General features: G+C 35.6%; 2 protein-coding genes across 3 annotated transcripts; one reads left to right on the forward strand and one right to left on the reverse strand.

The window, feature by feature from the left end:
* The first annotated feature begins 2,141 nt into the window (after positions 1 to 2,141).
* LOC101500703 (carotenoid 9,10(9',10')-cleavage dioxygenase 1) lies at positions 2,142 to 13,647 on the forward strand. The gene is made up of 14 exons (XM_004510934.3): positions 2,142 to 2,490; positions 2,886 to 2,956; positions 3,211 to 3,225; positions 3,319 to 3,430; positions 3,525 to 3,624; positions 3,977 to 4,039; positions 4,478 to 4,588; positions 5,375 to 5,559; positions 5,674 to 5,812; positions 6,263 to 6,380; positions 6,469 to 6,570; positions 7,300 to 7,551; positions 12,855 to 12,966; positions 13,414 to 13,647. Exons 1-14 carry the CDS (start codon positions 2,272 to 2,274, stop codon positions 13,441 to 13,443), a joined length of 1,629 nt encoding a protein of 542 aa, XP_004510991.1. The 5' UTR covers positions 2,142 to 2,271; the 3' UTR covers positions 13,444 to 13,647.
* A 748-nt stretch (positions 13,648 to 14,395) lies between these two features.
* On the reverse strand, positions 14,396 to 21,319 carry LOC101500168 (nuclear transcription factor Y subunit A-1-like). 2 transcript variants are annotated; one of them, XM_004510932.4, is made up of 7 exons: positions 21,162 to 21,319; positions 20,037 to 20,318; positions 18,561 to 18,676; positions 18,106 to 18,174; positions 17,715 to 17,885; positions 15,616 to 15,938; positions 14,396 to 14,619 (listed from the first exon to the last, which is right to left on the reverse strand). In XM_004510932.4, the coding sequence occupies exons 1-6, from the start codon at positions 21,223 to 21,225 to the stop codon at positions 15,642 to 15,644; spliced, it is 999 nt and encodes a 332-aa protein (XP_004510989.1). In that variant the 5' UTR covers positions 21,226 to 21,319; the 3' UTR covers positions 14,396 to 14,619; positions 15,616 to 15,641. The 2 variants fall into 2 exon arrangements, with proteins under 2 accessions (XP_004510989.1, XP_027192196.1); XM_027336395.2 differs by lacking the exon at positions 21,162 to 21,319 and adding an exon at positions 20,858 to 20,976.
* Positions 21,320 to 21,893: the final 574 nt, after the last annotated feature.

The raw sequence follows: 21,893 nt of genomic DNA on the forward strand, positions 1-21,893 counted from the left end.
TTTCCCTAGGATTCTCGAGTTTAAGAATAAAATGCCTTTAGATCCCCAAACTCTTAGGCTCAAAGATTAGTTTTCAAGATATGATTTTACGGTAAAACATATTAAAGGAAATCAAAATTTAATTCCTGATTTACTTTCCAGACCTACGAAGCCTATCCAGATCGTCACCAAAAAACACACATTTCCATTGATTCTTATGATCAAATCACTACCAGCCCATGGCTCTACAATAAAAGATTTTCCTCCTGAAGTGGAATCGTCTTTTTCACCATCCATACTCAAAGAGTACGCCAAAAAGAATCTTTTTTATTTTATGGTGAAGATTATGAAAGTGATAAAAAGATTTCCAGACCACACCCTTTTCCTTATAGACACACCCTTCTATTTACCATTCCTGATAGACCCAAAGTTTAAGTTTACTAAAAATCATTTATGGTATATTTAGTGTGCAACTAGCTTGTATGTTATGCCTATCTATGTCCCAACTGAAGCAATGTACAAGCACCTGACAGATCCAAAGAATCACAACTCCTTGATTTGAATTGCACTTGGATGGTACTCTCCATTGGAATGGTGGAGAAAACAATTAGAACCGGTCTTAGATGAGGTCAAAGGAACAAAATTAACACATGAAGCTGTTAGCAAACTTAAGACGATTTTCATACTACATAGACCATATCCGACAGATTCTAGGACTAAACTCCTCATTAGCGCAAATTATGTTGATCTATGGGAAACTGTTGAAGATTATCCTCCAAGTTTAAAGGTTATGAATGAATTAATGGATTATCTCAATTTTATTAATCTTCATAATCAAGGAAAAGCCCAAGCTAAAACAACCTGCATCAGTCATGGAAATCTTTCATCCCAATGGCAGCCGATTAGTCCAGAAGAATTTTCATGCATCGGTCATAAAGTTCTCAAGAATTCCCAATGGCAGATAGGGAGGATACAAGAAACTAGAGAAAGCTCTACTCGACTAGAACAAAACTCTGAAATAAAAATTGAGCAACAACTTGCAAAATTGAATTCTGAAGAAAATCCAATGGATATAGATACTGTCGAAAATCCCAGTGAAGAAACTTTGAGAGAGATGCTAGAGGACATTTGGCAGTATGAACCACAATATTCCCCTAGCTATTTTCTAGAGGAGTACTTGTCTGATCAGAATTCGTCCCCAAGTCACGAGCCTATCTGTAAAGAATAATAAGTCAAAAGTGTCATAATTATGTCTTGTATAATTATTGCTTGAATATTTATACTTTTGTTTGCTTGTGTAAAAGGATGTCAATAATGTAACATAATAGTCAAAAGGTGTCATGATTAGGTCCTCCATAGTCAAAAGGTGTCATGATTATGTCTTTCATAATGGAAAATCATTGTAATAATGCTTATAATGGCATGATCATGAATAGTATGTACTTTGTCCTTTGTGTAACTCATTGCTATAAAATGAGATGTCTTGTAACATATGAGCCAAGAGGCATTCGAAATAAAACCTTAAGTGTTCTTAAGTATAAACATGTTATTCTAAATTTTCTCTTCTTTCTGAAGGCTCTAGTTATTATGTTCATATCATGAACACCCTATAAGAGATGCAAGTATGTTATACACTCGCCTCAGAGATGAGGATCTTGTGTATCAGAAAACATTTGCTACGGTCCTTTCTATCATAAGATTGTAGTTTTAATTGATAATATGTGCCTTGAGATTTGTAAGCCAATGGATGGCGTTCTGTTATCCCTGTTTGATAATTCAATTAAGACTATATCTCATGATATGGAAGGCTCCCGGCCAGCGTGGATTAACACTAATTAATTGAAATAAATTAACATTTAGTACTTAAAACCGTATGGCATTATTACTTTGACGTATGATTTAATAAAAAATCTAATTTAATGATTGAATCATCAAAATAGTCGTTGAAAAATACAACTTTTTTTTACCGTAGATTTATTAATATTAATATTTTGATGATTAAGAAGTGATTTAGTTGATTCTTAATGATAATCTAAATTACCATGTCATTTTCATAAGAAACGGATAGAGTTTAAAAATTGCGGTGACTGAAACAAGGACAAGAAATCCAAAGGGGAGGGAGGGGATGTTTCCAAGTAGAAGTTATAATTTGCATACTATGGTAACCACGTGTCAGTTCCTAGGCCAGCGAAGCCACTACGGTAGTTGAACCATACAAAAATCAACAACATCACTCATCACTCATTTTTACACCACTATCGTCCCAAATCCCTTCTCTGACACACACCCAACATGGAGACTGAGAATAATGTAAAAGGATCAGGGATTTTGAATGTGGAACCAAAACCCAGTAATGGCTTCACTTCAAAAGTGGTTGATTTGTTAGAGAAGGTTGTTGTCAAGTTGTTTTATGATTCTTCACTTCCTCATCATTGGCTTGCTGGTAATTTCGCACCTGTTCAAGATGAAACCCCTCCCACTACAGACCTAACTGTTAAAGGCTTCCTCCCGGTTAGTTCTTCAATTGCCTCTTTTTTAATTCTTTTTTTTATTCTTTTCCCTGAATTTGAAGTGGAAAACCTAGGTAAGGAATGAACATAATCTAGATGATTAGAGAAAGCAAAATTAATTTTGATGTACTGATATAGTTGAAGTTGTTTTTTTACACAATCATTAATTCATGTGATATATTCAAAGTTTGACTTTTTGAGTTGGTGATCATGTTTGATTCTGTAGTGATAAAAATTGATTTTGAATGAATTGATTTTAGTTAAAAGTGAGTTGAATGTAAAGTAGTTTATGTTTTGAAACATTTACATAAAAATGTGTTGAACAATAAATTTTTTGTAAAAATCATGTTTAGACTTAAAAGCTACAAATTCTATTGATTTTGATGTGCATTGCAGGATTGCTTGAATGGAGAGTTTGTTAGGGTGGGACCCAATCCGAAGTTTGCTCCTGTGGCTGGATATCACTGGTAAAGCTTGTCTCCTTTTTTCGAATGTTTTGAACAGTATATTATGAGATCTTGCACCATTCTTGGTGGAAAATACATATCTAGGTGATCCATATAGCTTATCAGTATATTGATTTTTCTTTTCCCTTATTTACTTTGTATGGAAAGGTTTGATGTAGATGTTTACGTGGAGCTTTTTTAGTTTATCTGAACTGAAAATTTATTCTTGATGTGGAGTTCTATGCTCATACGGCACTTTCCCTCTGTTTTTACAGGTTTGACGGAGATGGGTGCGTGATATTGGGTTTCCAGTAACTATATAAAGTTCGTAATTTTGGTATCTAGTCCCCGAATATTGATCTATGTATATCAATTAACTGCAGAATGATTCACGGTTTGCGTATCAAAGATGGAAAAGCTACATATGTTTCACGTTTTGTGAAAACTTCTCGTCTTAAACAAGAAGAATACTTTGGAGGCTCTAAATTTATGAAGGTATATAAAGAAAGTAAAAGTATAGAAGCTTAGTGATATAAATGTTTGTTTTATACTTGCAAGATAAATGTGTCTTCTTGTATGCCATTTTCAGATTGGAGATCTCAAAGGTCTACTTGGACTTTTAATGGTTAACGTACAAATGTTGCGAGCTAAATTGAAAGTACTGGATGTTTCTTATGGAACTGGAACAGGTAACTTAGACTGTGTCAAATTTCAAGATCATAGTTTTTTTCTTTTTACATTTAGCAATTTTCTCAGTACAACTCAAGTAGTGTTTCATAATGTTTTGTAATGCATGTCTAATTCGAAGATTACATTTGTGTTGGGAAATAATTTTCTGAAACCATGTAGAATTGGAAATAATTTTCTGAGTATTATTTCTAAAGTAATGAGTACAATCACTAAACTGTTTAAATAGACTATGCTATACCTAATGGACCTAATTCACGGTTTGAATACAATTTGCACAAATAATAGTTAAATATGTGCATCACCACAGGAAGATATGAAACTAACTTGTGCACTCACTCTTATGCCTACCAGCTAATACAGCTCTTGTATACCACCATCGGAAGCTTCTAGCACTCTCAGAAGGAGACAAACCTTGTAAGTAATGTACTTTTTTTGTTTTACTTTTATGAAAGATATAAACTTGTTGATTATATCCAAAATGTTATCAACTGAATAGAACATGAGGTTAAAAAGATTCATCAAGGTCAGGTGTGTTTATGATTTTAAGCTATGAAGCATTGATACCCGACACGATACTCACACTTACATGTAAACTTCAATAATAATTTAAGAAAGTGGAAGCGATTGAGTGTAACTACATGTGTGTGACAGTGTCGGACTCCGGACACGCCTTTAATCTTAAGTGTCAGTGCTATATAGATCTTACAAAGCAAGGGTTTTGTTTTCTTTTTCAATGGAGAAAACAACTTCAGTCCAATTATTGACTCAATTGTATCACAATATTCAACTAGCTATAGTTGTATTTACCTCTTCTACTATGGTACTAAAGTAGTGCCATTTTAAATTTTGCAGATGCTATTAAAGTTTTTGAAGATGGTGATTTGCAGACACTTGGCTTGCTAGACTATGACAAGAGATTAGGCCATTCCTTCACTGCTCATCCAAAAGTTGACCCATTTACTGGTGAAGCCATCTTTATATAAGTGATTAAGTTTATTTGAGTTTATCTACTGCCATCTTTAAATAAGTACTTAAGTTTATTTGAGCTTATCTACTGACATAAGCAGTTGTGAGATTGGTTGAGAGAGTTTATGGAACCAACTTATGACATGTTCATAAGCTGTTTTCAACATATTTTTTATAAGCTCTCCAAGATAACTTATGAAAACAACTTATAACCTATATGAAAATAGTTTGACTTTTTTACTTTTAATCTTTTTTTATAGAAATAACTTAATACACAAGCACTTAATTAAGATGTTTATCCAAACAGTGCTTACCAGAATAGTAATTCTGGAGGAAACTGGTCTGAACAGATATAATGATGGAATACTGCTGATACTTTATTTATTAATTCTTTGTTTATGAACTTCTAACAGAGAGTAGTTACAAAGAAATACAATTAGAGAGAAGAGACTAGAATGGTAACTGCTAATAACCACCTAGGAATTAGAGAGCCTAGTCTCTCCCAACCTCCCAATACATAAAAAATACCCAATTGCCTCTCTTTTCCCTTTCAGCCTATATTTATAATACTAAATTCCTAGAAAAGTTTATAACTTCCTACAGCAGTTACTACACACACAATATATATTTAATAATAATAAAATAAAATAAATGAAATTGCCTACTAATACTACATAACTTCTGCTCAACACTAATATGATTTATATGCTTATTTCTAACATAAGTCCTGGTGACAAGAGGCCTATACTAACAAATTCCTACAAATAATTTTCCTATTTGCAGGGGAGATGTTTACATTTGGATATTCACATACACCACCATATATCACATACAGAGTAATTTCAAAGGATGGTTACATGCATGATCCTGTACCCATAACAATATCCGATCCCATCATGATGCATGACTTTGCCATCACAGAGAATTATGCAATATTTATGGATCTTCCTCTGTACTTTAGGCCAAAGGTATTGCATGTGATTTGGTCACATGATCTTTGTTTATATTATTGCTAAAAATAACGCTTTGCTTCCACAATTCCCATATGAATCTTGAATTGTTGATTGTAATCCATTTTTCAGGAAATGGTGAAGAATAAGACATTGATATTCTCTTTTGATTCAACCAAAAAAGCTCGTTTTGGTGTCCTTCCTCGCTATGCTAAGGATGAGAAGCTCATTAGATGGTTTGAACTACCAAACTGCTTCATATTCCACAATGGTATGTTTTTTTGCTTTTCTTTCTCCTTAATATAATATGTTGGTTGATATTTGTATTGTTAACCTGTTGTATCTTCTCTTTCAATCACTACTCTAATAAGAAATTCTTCATTTGTTTGGAATCTTTGTGCATTTGAATAAGTTTTTAGACCATTATTGATTATTCTAGGAATTATTTCTTGCTTATGGAAAGGTTCCTAACAATATTCTATATTGATGATTTATAAAACTCAACGATCAGTGAAATTGAAGTGCCTGAATAAATTTTTACTTCTTTTGATTTTGAATTCATAGAAATGTCAAAGTTGAACACAAGTTTTAGTATCATGAAAACCGCCACATGATAGAATAGGAGCATTGTATTACACTTGAAGTTAAACAAAAAAACCAAGCTTCAATTTGTGCTGTAAATTCTTTAATTCATCTTTTATGACTTATTTTTTGTCCCTAGCCAATGCATGGGAGGAGGAGGATGAAATTGTTTTGATTACGTGCCGCTTGGAGAATCCAGATTTGGACATGGTCAGTGGGGCTGTCAAGGAAAAGCTTGAAAATTTCAACAATGAGCTGTAAAAAGACTCGTTCTTATATTTAATTTATCAATCAAATTTTACCGAGTGTTACTCTATATTTACACAGTTATTGAACTCGTTCCAGGTATGAAATGAGATTTAACATTAAAAGTGGTGAAGCTTCTCAAAAGAAACTATCAGCATCTGCTGTTGATTTTCCTAGGGTGAATGAAAGCTACACTGGCAGGTAAGCTTATTCTCTCCATGTTGAAAATTAGGGTAGGCTAAATACTGAACTTGTATGTGCTGAGTTAGGATGGATTATACTTGTCCCACACTTGACCCTAAATGTTGACCACGTCATATTTTTAGACCAGAACCAGACCGTAAACCCGAAAAACCGATCGATATGGTCTTATTAAGACCGGATCTAAGTAGGACGAGATCAAATTAATCAGAAGTATAAGCTAAATAATATTATATGATGATCATATATCAATACACAAGAAAAATAGATCAAGCAATCAGTAAATATTTCCATATAGGCTTTGATGTTGTTTTACTCTTCTATAATTTTTCGATGTTGCAAAGAAAAAATAATGATATATCACTTTACGTATAAAGTTTTCTTTCAAACAAATGGAAATGACAAAAAACTACAAAATAAAAATTCATACATGAGAATCAGTTAGGTAACCCAAAGATTAACCCGAATTTGACCCTAATCTGATATCGGGTCATAAAACGATATCTTACTCCGTCCGTATTTTATGACATGGTCAAGCCCTAACCCAAATGGCTCCAGAAGGGTTGAGTCGCCAGGTTAGGTTGTGCTCCCCTATTAATCATCTGTCAATTCAATAGTTGTTATTTTATCGTCACATTCTTTTTCCTAACATGTTTATTTGAGAATGAGTATAACAATCTATGATACACTGACACAAACACCTGTTATTTACTATTTTCATTTCATCAGGAAACAGCGATATGTATATGGAACCACATTAGACAGCATTGCTAAAGTTACTGGAATTATTAAATTTGATTTGCATGCGAAACCAGATTCTGGAAAAACAAAGCTTGAAGTTGGAGGAAATGTTGAGGGTCTCTATGACTTGGGACCAGGAAGGTTTGGCTCTGAGGCTGTTTATGTCCCACGCATCCCAGGCACTGATTCTGAAGAAGATGACGGATACTTGATCTTTTTCGTACATGATGAGAATATCGGGTATCCATTTCCTCCACACACATAGCAGCGACTTTATGACATTACTTTTATATGCACGAATTTTAATCAAAATCATTGTGCATGGCTTAGTTTACGTTTTTCTTAATCACCTTTTTTAAGAATGAAAATTGTCAAAACTGTGATTCCCCTTAGTATTTTAGGCAGTTTTATATTTATTGTATTTCTGTAACAGTTTTATATTTATTGTACTTCTGTAACAGTTGTATCTTGCTATTATTAGGTTTATGTATTTAGGATCAATCCCATAATGACAGGGATCTGTTTTCCCTGGCTCATGTATATATATAGGTTCAGTGACCTCATAATAAAACATGAAAAGAATATTATTCCTTCTAAATTTAAGATGGTATCAGAGCTCCTGATCCTTGGGAGCCTCTGACCGTGCCTGTAAACCCTAAGTTGCAGCCTTCATTGCTGCGCCACCTTTAAGCATTGTTGCAGCCTTCATTGCAGCGCAACCCTCCGTGCCTGTAAACCCTAAGTTGCAGCCTTCATTGCTGCGCTACCTTTAAGCATTGTTGCAGCTGAACCAACAGCAGGACCTGCACCTGAATCAACAGCAGGACCTACACCTACACCTGCACCTGAACCAACAGCAGGACCTGCACCTGAATCAACAGCAGGACCTACACCTACACCTGCACCTGAACCAACAGCAGGACCTGCACCTGAATCAACAGCAGGACCTACACCTACACCTGCACCTGAACCAACAGCAGGACCTGCACCTGAATCAACAGCAGGACCTACACCTACACCTGCACCTGAACCAACAGCAGGACCTGCACCTGAATCAACAGCAGGACCTACACCTACACCTGCACCTGAACCAACAGCAGGACCTGCACCTGAATCAACAGCAGGACCTACACCTACACCTGCACCTGAACCAACAGCAGGACCTGCACCTGAATCAACAGCAGGACCTACACCTACACCTGCACCTGAACCAACAGCAGGACCTGCACCTGAATCAACAGCAGGACCTACACCTACACCTGCACCTGAACCAACAGCAGGACCTGCACCTGAATCAACAGCAGGACCTACACCTACACCTGCACCTGAACCAACAGCAGGACCTGCACCTGAATCAACAGCAGGACCTACACCTACACCTGCACCTGAACCAACAGCAGGACCTGCACCTGAATCAACAGCAGGACCTACACCTACACCTGCACCTGAACCAACAGCAGGACCTGCACCTGAATCAACAGCAGGACCTACACCTACACCTGCACCTGAACCAACAGCAGGACCTGCACCTGAATCAACAGCAGGACCTACACCTACACCTGCACCTGAACCAACAGCAGGACCTGCACCTGAATCAACAGCAGGACCTACACCTACACCTGCACCTGAACCAACAGCAGGACCTGCACCTGAATCAACAGCAGGACCTACACCTACACCTGCACCTGAACCAACAGCAGGACCTGCACCTGAATCAACAGCAGGACCTACACCTACACCTGCACCTGAACCAACAGCAGGACCTGCACCTGAATCAACAGCAGGACCTACACCTACACCTGCACCTGAACCAACAGCAGGACCTGCACCTGAATCAACAGCAGGACCTACACCTACACCTGCACCTGAACCAACAGCAGGACCTGCACCTGAATCAACAGCAGGACCTACACCTACACCTGCACCTGAACCAACAGCAGGACCTGCACCTGAATCAACAGCAGGACCTACACCTACACCTGCACCTGAACCAACAGCAGGACCTGCACCTGAATCAACAGCAGGACCTACACCTACACCTGCACCTGAACCAACAGCAGGACCTGCACCTGAATCAACAGCAGGACCTACACCTACACCTGCACCTGAACCAACAGCAGGACCTGCACCTGAATCAACAGCAGGACCTACACCTACACCTGCACCTGAACCAACAGCAGGACCTGCACCTGAATCAACAGCAGGACCTACACCTACACCTGCACCTGAACCAACAGCAGGACCTGCACCTGAATCAACAGCAGGACCTACACCTACACCTGCACCTGAACCAACAGCAGGACCTGCACCTGAATCAACAGCAGGACCTACACCTACACCTGCACCTGAACCAACAGCAGGACCTGCACCTGAATCAACAGCAGGACCTACACCTACACCTGCACCTGAACCAACAGCAGGACCTGCACCTGAATCAACAGCAGGACCTACACCTACACCTGCACCTGAACCAACAGCAGGACCTGCACCTGAATCAACAGCAGGACCTACACCTACACCTGCACCTGAACCAACAGCAGGACCTGCACCTGAATCAACAGCAGGACCTACACCTACACCTGCACCTGAACCAACAGCAGGACCTGCACCTGAATCAACAGCAGGACCTACACCTACACCTGCACCTGAACCAACAGCAGGACCTGCACCTGAATCAACAGCAGGACCTACACCTACACCTGCACCTGAACCAACAGCAGGACCTGCACCTGAATCAACAGCAGGACCTACACCTACACCTGCACCTGAACCAACAGCAGGACCTGCACCTGAATCAACAGCAGGACCTACACCTACACCTGCACCTGAACCAACAGCAGGACCTGCACCTGAATCAACAGCAGGACCTACACCTACACCTGCACCTGAACCAACAGCAGGACCTGCACCTGAATCAACAGCAGGACCTACACCTACACCTGCACCTGAACCAACAGCAGGACCTGCACCTGAATCAACAGCAGGACCTACACCTACACCTGCACCTGAACCAACAGCAGGACCTGCACCTGAATCAACAGCAGGACCTACACCTACACCTGCACCTGAACCAACAGCAGGACCTGCACCTGAATCAACAGCAGGACCTACACCTACACCTGCACCTGAACCAACAGCAGGACCTGCACCTGAATCAACAGCAGGACCTACACCTACACCTGCACCTGAACCAACAGCAGGACCTGCACCTGAATCAACAGCAGGACCTACACCTACACCTGCACCTGAACCAACAGCAGGACCTGCACCTGAATCAACAGCAGGACCTACACCTACACCTGCATCTGAACCAACAGCAGGACCTGCACCTGAATCAACAGCAGGACCTACACCTACACCTGCACCTGAACTAACAGCAAGGCCTGCACCTGAACCTGCACCTAATGATGGAAAATTTGGGAAAAATCTGGTATATTCAAGGAGAGAAAAAGCCATTCTAGAATCTGGCAATGTCCAAGAATCCAACCCATCATCACTGCATGAGGTAACACCTTCGAATCCTATAAACTCCAATGATTATAATGAGTTTGTTTCTGCAAATCTAGAAGCACAGGTGGACCAAAATCTAGACCTACCCATTGCCCTTAGAAAGAGAACTAGAACATGCACCCAACAACCACTTTACCCACTATCAAATTTCCTATCCTTTGAAAAATTCTCACCTACTCATAAAACCTTTCTCACAAACCTCAACTCCACACACACACCTTCCTCTGTATCTGAAGCATTATCTGACAGGAAATGGAAACAAGCCATGGATGTGGAAATGGAGGCGTTAAACAAGAATAGGACCTGGAAACTTGTCACCCTACCAATTGGGAAAAAACCAGTAGGATGCAAGTGGGTATATACAATTAAATACAGGGCTGATGGGACCATTGAACGTTACAAGGCAAGATTAGTGGCCAAAGGCTTCACTCAAACCTATGGAGTTGATTACTTGGAGACATTTGCCCCGGTTGCTAAGATGAACACGGTCAGAGTAATATTGTCATTAGCAGCAAATCATGATTGGGACCTGCAGCAGTTTGATGTGAAGAATGCATTTTTACATGGAGACCTTGAAGAAGAAATATACATGGAGTTGCCCCCTGGTTACAATGGGCAGGTTACTGCTGGAACTGTTTGCAAGCTAAGAAAGGCTCTATATGGGCTGAAACAATCCCCAAGAGCATGGTTTGGAAGATTCACCAAAGTTATGACAGGTCTAGGCTACAAACAAAGCCAAGGGGATCACACATTATTTATCAAACATTCAGATTCAGGGGGAGTAACAATTTTATTGGTGTATGTAGATGATATTATAGTTAGTGGGGATGACAAAAAGGAGCAGCAAGTGCTAAGTAAATGCCTTGCCACGGAATTCGAGATCAAGGCATTAGGGAGACTTAAATATTTTCTGGGAATTGAAGTTGCCCATTCCAAGAAAGGAATCTTCATATCTCAACAAAAATACATTACTGACTTGCTTAAAGAAACAGGGAAGACAGCCTGCAGACCAGCAAGTACTCCAGTGGACCCAAATATAAAGTTGGGAAGTGCGGAGGAGGATATTGCTGTGGACAAGGAAATGTATCAAAGACTTGTGGGCAGACTTATTTACTTATCTCATACTAGACCAGACATTGCTTTTGCTGTAAGTCTAGTTAGTCAGTTTATGCACCAACCAAAGGAAGCACATTTACAAGTTGCTCTTAGAATTGTCCAGTATTTGAAAGGGACCCCAGGAAGAGGGATTTTGTTCAAACGAAACAAGAGTGTAAGTCTTGAAGCATATACGGATGCGGACTACGCAGGGTCGGTGGTAGATAGAAGATCAACTACTGGATACTGCACCTTCCTTGGTGGAAATCTAGTAACTTGGAAGAGCAAAAAACAAAGTGTAGTAGCTAGATCGAGTGCTGAAGCAGAATTTCGAGCAATGGCCCACGGAATATGTGAACTTCTATGGCTAAAGATTATATTGGAAGACTTGAAGATAAGGTGGAATGAACCTATGAGGTTATATTGTGACAATAAATCTGCAATTAGTATAGCCCACAACCCGGTGCAACATGATAGAACTAAACATATAGAGGTTGACAGACGCTTTATCAAGGAAAAACTAGACAGTGGCATGATTTGCACACCATATGTATCCACTCAGAATCAACTTGCAGACATACTCACCAAGGGGCTGAACTGCATTAACTTTGAAGGAATTATATCCAAGCTGGGAATGGAAAACACCTATTCACCAGCTTGAGGGGGAGTGTCAAAACTGTGATTCCCCTTAGTATTTTAGGCAGTTTTATATTTATTGTATTTCTGTAACAGTTTTATATTTATTGTACTTCTGTAACAGTTGTATCTTGCTATTATTAGGTTTATGTATTTAGGATCAATCCCATAATGACAGGGATCTGTTTTCCCTGGCTCATGTATATATATAGGTCCAGTGACCTCATAATAAAACATGAAAAGAATATTATTCCTTCTAAATTTAAGAAAAATAAACACGGTTTTAAACTTCGATGCTGCAGGAAATCATTCGTGCACGTCATAGATGCAAAAACAATGTCAGCAGATCCTGTTGCAGTTGTAGAATTGCCTCAAAGAGTTCCATATGGTTTCCATGCTTTCTTTGTGACAGAGGTTTGTGTTACTTCATATTGCTTATTCCTAAATTGCATTTCTTCCCCTATATTTCCTACACAATATGAAACACCGATACATACACCGGACACAAACTGACATATAGACACCAATAGTATATAATTTTAAGAAATTATAAGTGATTGAATAAAATTTTGTGTTAGTGTCGAACACCAACACGTGTAAGATTCCAAACACAACTTCAATATGAAGTGTTGTGTTGGTGGTTCTATATAGCTCCACAGTACTGGGAACGAATCACTATCTATTAAAAAAAGGAGTCTCTGAGTATGGCTCGTTGAATCCTATATCAGATAGTGCCAAAATCTAGGAGGATGCATATATATTTGAGCATTCAATTGTCTCATTGATTTCCTACAGCTTTCTGTTTTAAAAGTTGCTTACATTAAATGCATGCTGTTAATTTTTTTATGGCTATATTCACAGGACCAACTGCAAGAACAGGCTAAATTGTAAACATGTGGACAACTTCATTGCACTGCACTGCCTAAATATGTGTACACATCTTTCTACATATCGCAGAATATTTGTTTGGATATTCTAAGATGGAGTAGAGTTTCCATTTTATTATTTGCTAAGTGAACAAAACAGAATGAATTTATTCATATATCTTCTTATAGAAAATAATGGAACAATACTTATATATATTTTATTATTATAGTCTTGGACTTTTTATATAGAAAATGAAATTGAAGTAGTAGTTGTCATGTTAATTAACACTAATAATGACATAATCAAATTAAATAAAAATAAAGAGAATAAAATAATATTATGGAGAAATAAATCAGTTTTTTCTTGATTCTTGTGCACTTTCTTATCTTTAAAACACTAATATTTTATTTATTACGCCGTTAAAATTTACTTTTCCGTCTCATTATAAATGTTTTATTTGAGTTGTTTATGTTTAAAAAAAAAAAATAATATTAGTTAGGTTGATTTTAATGATAAAATAAATTTTATTTACTAAAATATTCTTATTAATGGTAGTTATATGAGATGAAATATAATAAATAAAAGTATATTAGTGATTTTTTTTTAATCTTTCATTAAATAAATATTACAAATTAAACATTTAATACGAGACAGAGATAATTGGGTGGGGGGAATAGTTAGAGCAACTAAAAGCAACTAAACCTTATCTCACTAAGTAAAGTTGATTACATAGATCAAACGGAACAAAGCAATTAGAGTGATCATGATGAGCTAAAAAATCTGCACAACAGTTGACCTCTAAATGTAAACTACTCTCATTCCCCAGCTAGGGAGATGAAGAAGGTATATAGTCACTTGCAACAATAATAAGTCAATAATTTCAAATGGAACAAAAGTCTTACATATAAGCACCATTCAAAGATAATGTGTGTAGAAAGAGAGATAGGATAAAATAAAGCTTTTTGTGGAGTATATATGTCATACACAAGTGATCTTCTATGTAAAGTTCACAAACCAAAGTGATATTTTTGTTTTATTTCTCTGACCCATTTTACAAATGGACTTGTAAAGAGAAACACAAACATAAAATGTACCATGCCACTGGTCTTATCACTTCAATCTAACTAACTGAGCCAAGAATGATTTGCCTTTTGAATTACAGCACCATAAGTTGGATGAGGCAAAGCCCTTCATCTTCACCTGCAATATATCAGACATAAATATGTAAGAATTGAGATAAATTATATTAAACTTTACTATCATGTACTCCCTCCATCTCATATTATTTGTCTTTTACATAATATTTAGTTGCAGAAGGAGAAAATCAATTTATAAAATTTTAGATGCAATGACTAAAATATTTTTACATTAATTGCAATATGATATGTTGTAAAGATGTAAAAAGTAAATTAGCATTTTCTCTCTATTAAAATGGACCTGGACTGGATCCCCAATAGCAGATATGCTCTCTAAATTAAATGGTCCCTATAACTGCTGCACGATGCAGCTACTATAGAGATCCAAACACCTATTAAAATCCCCCTCCCTTTGTGGACAAAACAAAAATAGTGTTATTTTTGCTCCTCTAAATCAAGCACAATATCTCATTAAATATCTTTCGTGCTTCATATCTCATTTTAACAAAATCTTATAGAATAATGATATTTTGACACACAAATTTGACAACAATTTAGATGGTTAATATTGTTCATTAACAAAGTGGATGGTTAATGAATATAACAAAGTGCTGCAACTCACTAACTATCAATTGAATTTCATTAACCACAATTTTCAGGTGTTCAAATAACATGCATATCTATTAACCATCCACGTCATGTTCAAATATACATGATTTTCAGGTGTTAAATATACATAATATTTATTAACTTAAGTTTTTGTTCAAATATACACTTAAAAATCGTAGTTAATTGTATTTAATTGATGATTAATGAGTTGAGATACCTCGTTATATTCATTAATCATCTTCTGATCATAAACAACCATGTATTTAAACTGTGTTAACCACTCAAAGTGTTGAAATTTGTTGTCAATTTTGTGTCAAATTAACATAAATCTAATTGCATTTAGAAAGATGCGAAGGATTAATTTGTGAAATATTAAAAAGTAAGGTATTGTGAAAGGTATCATTGGAAAAATAATCAATATTTTTTTACCATCCAGTTTATAATATCTAACCTGTTGCTGTATGGTTGAGGGAAGGGTCATTTAATAGCACCATTTGGGCTTCTTTCTTGACCAAAGAAGTCACCCTCCTGTTTTCCATTTGCCTGTGAATGGCATAGTGTTGTAAAGCCATTACCATCATGGTAACAAATGTTGAAACCCTGCATTTTGTGCATGGACTGTGATGCATTTGACGACCCTTGTTTCTCATTGTTTCCTTTATCAAAAGTAACATTAGAATTGTTATGTTCGAGCTTTTTCGTATTGAGAAAGCGACCACCGTTGCCTCTCGCCCTTCTCAAAGCGTGTAGGTGACGCGACTCGTGAAGATATGGCTGTAAGAATTGAATGATACAGCTGTGACTATGATCAAATCTATACAAATGGTCAGAAGTGTAATTTTGTGGATACAAAATATTCACACATAACACCTTACTAGTAGTGATATATGGTTAAGCCTTAAAAATATTCATGCTCATTCATGATATTTCATTTTCACCACTATTTGACCATAATCATGTGAAGAAAACACAATGCTAGGATTGTTGGGGGATCTGGGGACGCGGATAAACAACGAGTCAAATGCTTAAGGATTCACAAGAGACTTTGATACGACATCTAAACCCAAAACCTAAAAGCATTAAGTATATGAGTCACCTCTCTTATATATCTAAAATTTAGTTTATTCATAGTCGATTTGGTATTTAACCACTCACATTTGAATCCAACAAGGATTACATCTACATTTTTTTTCTGTAAGTATTCTACATAGTAGTCCCTTTGGTCTTAAATATAAGCAACAAAATCAAATGTATTTGGTTCAAATATAAATAAATTCGACTTTTTGCTTATATCACTAGACGGAGTATTTCATTTGAAACTTACATTTGAATTGTACTACCATCTAATCATCCACTATATGCCTCTTCTAAACCCTTTTTGTAAAACATGAAAGTGAAAAACTGAAATTTCCTTCCACTGATTTTTGCCTAAAAAAGTAATCAGGAAGTTACTTATAATAATATGGAACCTATATGAGTCATACTAAAGAAAATTTTCCATATTGCTTAATATAAAACTGTTGAAGTGCTTTTCCAAACTGCTTATAATCTTTTAGAAAAGTTGGTTCCTGATACCAACAAATACACAAATATGATAGATTGATAGTCAGTTTAAACATTTGGAACTTGTCAAATTTTCTACAAACACCATATTTTAGGATTCGGATTCCCTGCAGTTGTATATTCACGTGGTAATGAATCTCGGCTGTTAATTTGCGATATAACGGTTCTGATAAAATAGTACTGATCTCGGTAGTTTCAAACACTATTAGATCTCAGCCGTACATTTCCGTCGACGATCCAATTCAATTACTTTGTCCACAAAGTAACTGTGTGAAATCCGATTCCCATATGTTCAGTGATATACTTTTTCATTTGGCTTCTTTATGATAAATGACCTTTTATTAAGGGTCATAGAGACTATGATTACATAAACCTCATTCAAGAAGTAACCTATTACTTTAAAGGTCATAGTGTGATTACATAAACCTAATTTTAGTCACTATAAAATTTTATTTTTAATCCCGGTAAAAAAATTAACATTTTTTAGTCCCTATAGAATTATTATGCTAATATTTTTAGTCCTTGTTAGAATGTCAACGTATATTTTGGAATGACTTTTTTATAGATATGTTTATAGCTTTGTAAAAAGTTCCTCCACAAGAATTGAATTCAAAATTCGATTTCTAGGATCATATTTTTGTCACTTTTATCTTGGGTTTATGACATTTAAGAATTCATATTAAGTTAAAAAATTCTAAATTTTTATGGAGAAACTTTTTATAATGTTTTTTATACTTTTTTGCAAAAAATCATTCAAAAATTTGAAAGTTCAAGGACAATTAAACATGTTTCTTTCTAACAGGGACTAAAACTATTTGCAGGAAAAATTGTGGGACTAAAAAATGCAGTTTTTTTACATGGACTAAAAGCAAAATTTCAAAATTTTTTAGGGACTAAAAACTTATTTACCCCTACTTTAGATGAATTTAATTTTGCATCCATTTTTTCATCATATCAGCGATAATCATTTAGATATATCAGTCATACCTTTCTAACTTTAATCGCTTTCTTTTCGAGCTCGGCCTTAGCACGTGACTGTCTTCGCCTCAAAATACCATGATACTGTTTTGCATTGACATAGACAGGTTCCTCTTCCATTTCAAGTGGCAAAAGCATTCTAGCATGATGATGCATTCTGTATAGCTTCTGAGGGTTCATCTACCATCATGCCAATAGCAGCTCTTAGGACTCAGTAAATTAGCAACTGAGCAGTATTACATTTACTTGGTTCAACAAGAATGAAGTCAGAAGAAACTAACTACATGTATTCATATTCATATTCATATTAATACTAATCTACATACAATTAAGGACATGCAAGTAATCATAAAAACCACAAATAATCTATTTTTTACCAAAATAATACATGATAGCATACCATAGATTGTTGTCCATAAGTAGTCAAGATTTGACCAAACTGTGCATTTGAATGAGGGGATGTTAAAACCTGCAACACATATTGAGGAAGATTACAATCTTTGTATTCACTTCAAAGATATAGTGCAAAATGTAGTTCCGTGCTCTCCCTTCCCCACCTCCCAATATAAGCGATAATAAGAAAACAAAGGAAATTTCTTTTTTTCTTTCTAAATTTAGGATGGGGGAATTATTATTTACTAAAGTAATACTAACAGTCATTTTATAACTGTCTCCAAGGGGGGTTGAACTCTATCCTTACAAGGCGCTCTTTGATACTTCATGAACAAAGGAAAAGAAAATTGTCATGATATGGGAGAGATTTATGAGTTATAAACTCTTTAGACTACTGCAAAGTATGACATAAAGTTCATCATGCCTACATATCTTTGTAAAATGTAACACTAAAGGTCTTACAATTGAATGACCATCAAGTTCTGTCTGCAAATTTGGATTCAGGCATTTGTCCAGGGTAAATGCGGTTGACGACAGGGCATGTTTGATGTTTCGGTGCTCCTTAGCAACATCCCCACCTGAAACCAGTAAGACATTTTTTTAGTGAATATCATCGTATACATATACAACACAATGCTAATACATGTAAAAGACAGATTTACTTTCTGGTGTGAATTCTCAGTCTACCATTCAAAATTCATCATTGAAGAGACAGTTCCCTCACTTTGAACACAATTAGAATGACATTTTGAGTGAGTTTTCCTTCAAAAGGTTACTTGTATTGTATTTAAGTTTCTCTTAATTATGAACAATCATAGTAAATGGGAGGGGGTTGAAATGCTTAATTCTATATGCTCATTTAGATGAAAAAGTCCAATTGGTTTGAAAAATCTGGATGGCAAAGTGCAATTGGCTTAAAATTATGTGAACTCAGTCTATCATAACAGATGAATTTGACCAACATTAGTTTGGTCCAAGTGAAATTAGACTTTAATCCCTTAAGCAAGGTTCAGATTGGTTCCTTGTGGATTATAAAAAACATGGTTGGCAGGAGAAACCTCACTAAAGGTGGTTACTCAGGTTCTCCAACAGAGGCCAAGCTAGTAGATACTTCACATCAATAACATGGTTAAATAAGACAGACGGATTTGTACATAGAGGTGGGAATAGACCAGGCCAGGCCAGACTTTGAAAGGCTTGAGCCTGGCCTACGATTTATTTTTTAGGCTTAAGCCTGGCCAACGGCCTATCATAGGCTTTTTTTTCGGCCTGATCTGGCCTTTTTAAAAGTCTGGCCTGGCCTGGAAGCCTATTTAAAATAATTTTTTAAAAATATGAAACAAACATCCTTTAAACCCTAAAAAATAATTTTTTGTGTCAAATAATAGATTTTTTTTTTTTCTGAAAAAAACACATTCATTATTACCTCTTAAACAAATATGAAACGACTGATTGACTAATTGAACGGCTACCGAATGACTACCAAATATGGAATCGCTACCGAATATGGAACAAATACTGAATATGGAATGCGTGATTACCTAATTGATAAAATTTAAAATAGGAAATAATATTATTAATATAATAATAATAAATAATATTAATAAATAATAAAATATATATAGACCGGCCTGTCAGGCATAATAGGCTTTTTTATAAGCCCGAGCCTGACCTATTTAAATAAATAGGCTTTAAAAACAGCCTGAGCCTAGCCTTTTTATTAAATAGGTCAGGCCAGACCATAGGCCCCTGACGGACGGCCTAGTCTATTCCCATCCCTATTTGTACAACTAACACAAGCATGCTGGCTAATTCAAATAGTTAGAATTAAAATAAATATGTGTATGAAAAAAATATGTAAATTTAATCCAAAATAAAATGTAACAAAAATAAATTATAAACAAGCAAAAGTCTAAAAAGGTGTCAAAAGACGGACACCTGACTTATCAGTTACAGAAAGTGAAGGAGAAACCAAAGGATGCCTTTGTTTATTGATATCAACTCCATTAGCCTCTGAATATGTGACACCATTCATGATTGAACGAGTTAGCTGATCAGCTGAAGATGATTTGGAGGCATTTTCAATTTCCCCTACTCCAAGCCACCAAGGCTGATGATGAGAGTAAATGGAAGATGGCAACTGAACCTCTTCTCTATGCTTTACTCCAAAATCATCACTTTCAGGTTTCTCTGGCATGCTGTCACAGGTTTTCCTTGGAACTAAACAAAGATACAACAAATTCCACATCACAAATACACAAAAATATGATAATAATTTAAAAGAGTAAATATCCAAACATAATAATAATTTTAAAGAGAATATCCAAATCAGTCCTTGAAATTTTAGGACTATATCAATCTAGTCTCACACATTATCCATATTCTTAAATAATCCCTGAAATTGCAAAATTTTAATAAAGTTTTCCCTTTGTTGGTATTTGCAGGAATTAGAATGACATTAAGTTGGTAGTATTGTGGATGAGTATGAAACTAAGTGAATAATGTCAATGATGCATTTGATAACAGATCCAGATGGAGAGACGAACTTGATTAATATTTTGCAATTTGATGGATCATTTTGGAATATTGATTATGCCCGGGACTAGGTTAATACATTCATACAATTTGAAGGAACTACTTGTGTGTTTACTCAATTTAAAATTCCAATATTTTATTAAAACAAAGATGCTCAGGTTTAATAATCTGAATCTGCTAATTCCATTACAAAGCTGAATCTGTTAAATAATTTGAACACTTACCCTACACCTACACTTAGATAAGCTTAAAAACATTTGAGCTTGATCAAGCTCTGTGTTCTTTTGAAGTTGTAATTTGATTACTATATTGTATGAAAACAAAGTGAAAACTTAAAAATAAAAAATTGTTTTTGCTACATTCATGCCAACTAAATACACACTGAAAAGAAAATCCCCATTTCTCATAAAGGAAAACAAAAACATGAAAACTAAGAAACACCCTTTTGAAATTTGAGGCCAAATTTGAATCAAAACTACAAATTTGGTGACTTAACAGCATAAAGTCATAAACTTTTGAAGAACTTACTGTTGGGAGCTTTGGCTTTCAAAACCTGAATTGCATTGAGGTGATACAATGGAGCATGATACATTGAATTGGTGAAGAATATAATAATAAAAAGCAATAATTTTAAGAACTTTTTTTTTTATCTTATTTTTTTATTAATAAAAATTTAAATTATGAGAGACACGTCAACATAAAAAATTAGAATAACTACTAACATTTCAAAAAAGATTTACCATAAAAGTTATATATAATTTATCAACAACAAAATTATAAGTTCGAAAATCGAACATTAAAATATAAAATGTCTAATATGAATCCATTTGTTAAAGATTCTAAATAATATAACAAATGCATCTCATATGTGTCAATCTCAATTAATTGTTTTTATTGAGAAAATGAAAATACAAGAAATATATTTTATTATTTTTCTACTTCACGCAAGGGTCTTTATCCTTGGCTAATGTCTCCCCTTTGGAAGAAAAGCAAAATAAAATAAGTAACCATAATGACCTAACTTAATTGAGTGTAATGTAAGAACAATGATGTGTTGAAAAAAATGGTCCCTCTTAACTCATTTTCTTTATTTTAGAATGTGACATCACGAGAAACATTGTTTTAGAAGTTTGTCAATCCTTATCCTTCTTGTTACCTAGTACAACATATAATATAGTATATGAAATGATGAATGTATCACATGGATAAAAAGAAATGAATAATAATACTTTGAAAATCAATGCTTGATTTTCAATGTCT

This window comes from Cicer arietinum, chromosome 7 (assembly GCF_000331145.2).
Source record: "Cicer arietinum cultivar CDC Frontier isolate Library 1 chromosome 7, Cicar.CDCFrontier_v2.0, whole genome shotgun sequence".
Lineage (NCBI taxonomy): Eukaryota > Viridiplantae > Streptophyta > Magnoliopsida > Fabales > Fabaceae > Cicer > Cicer arietinum.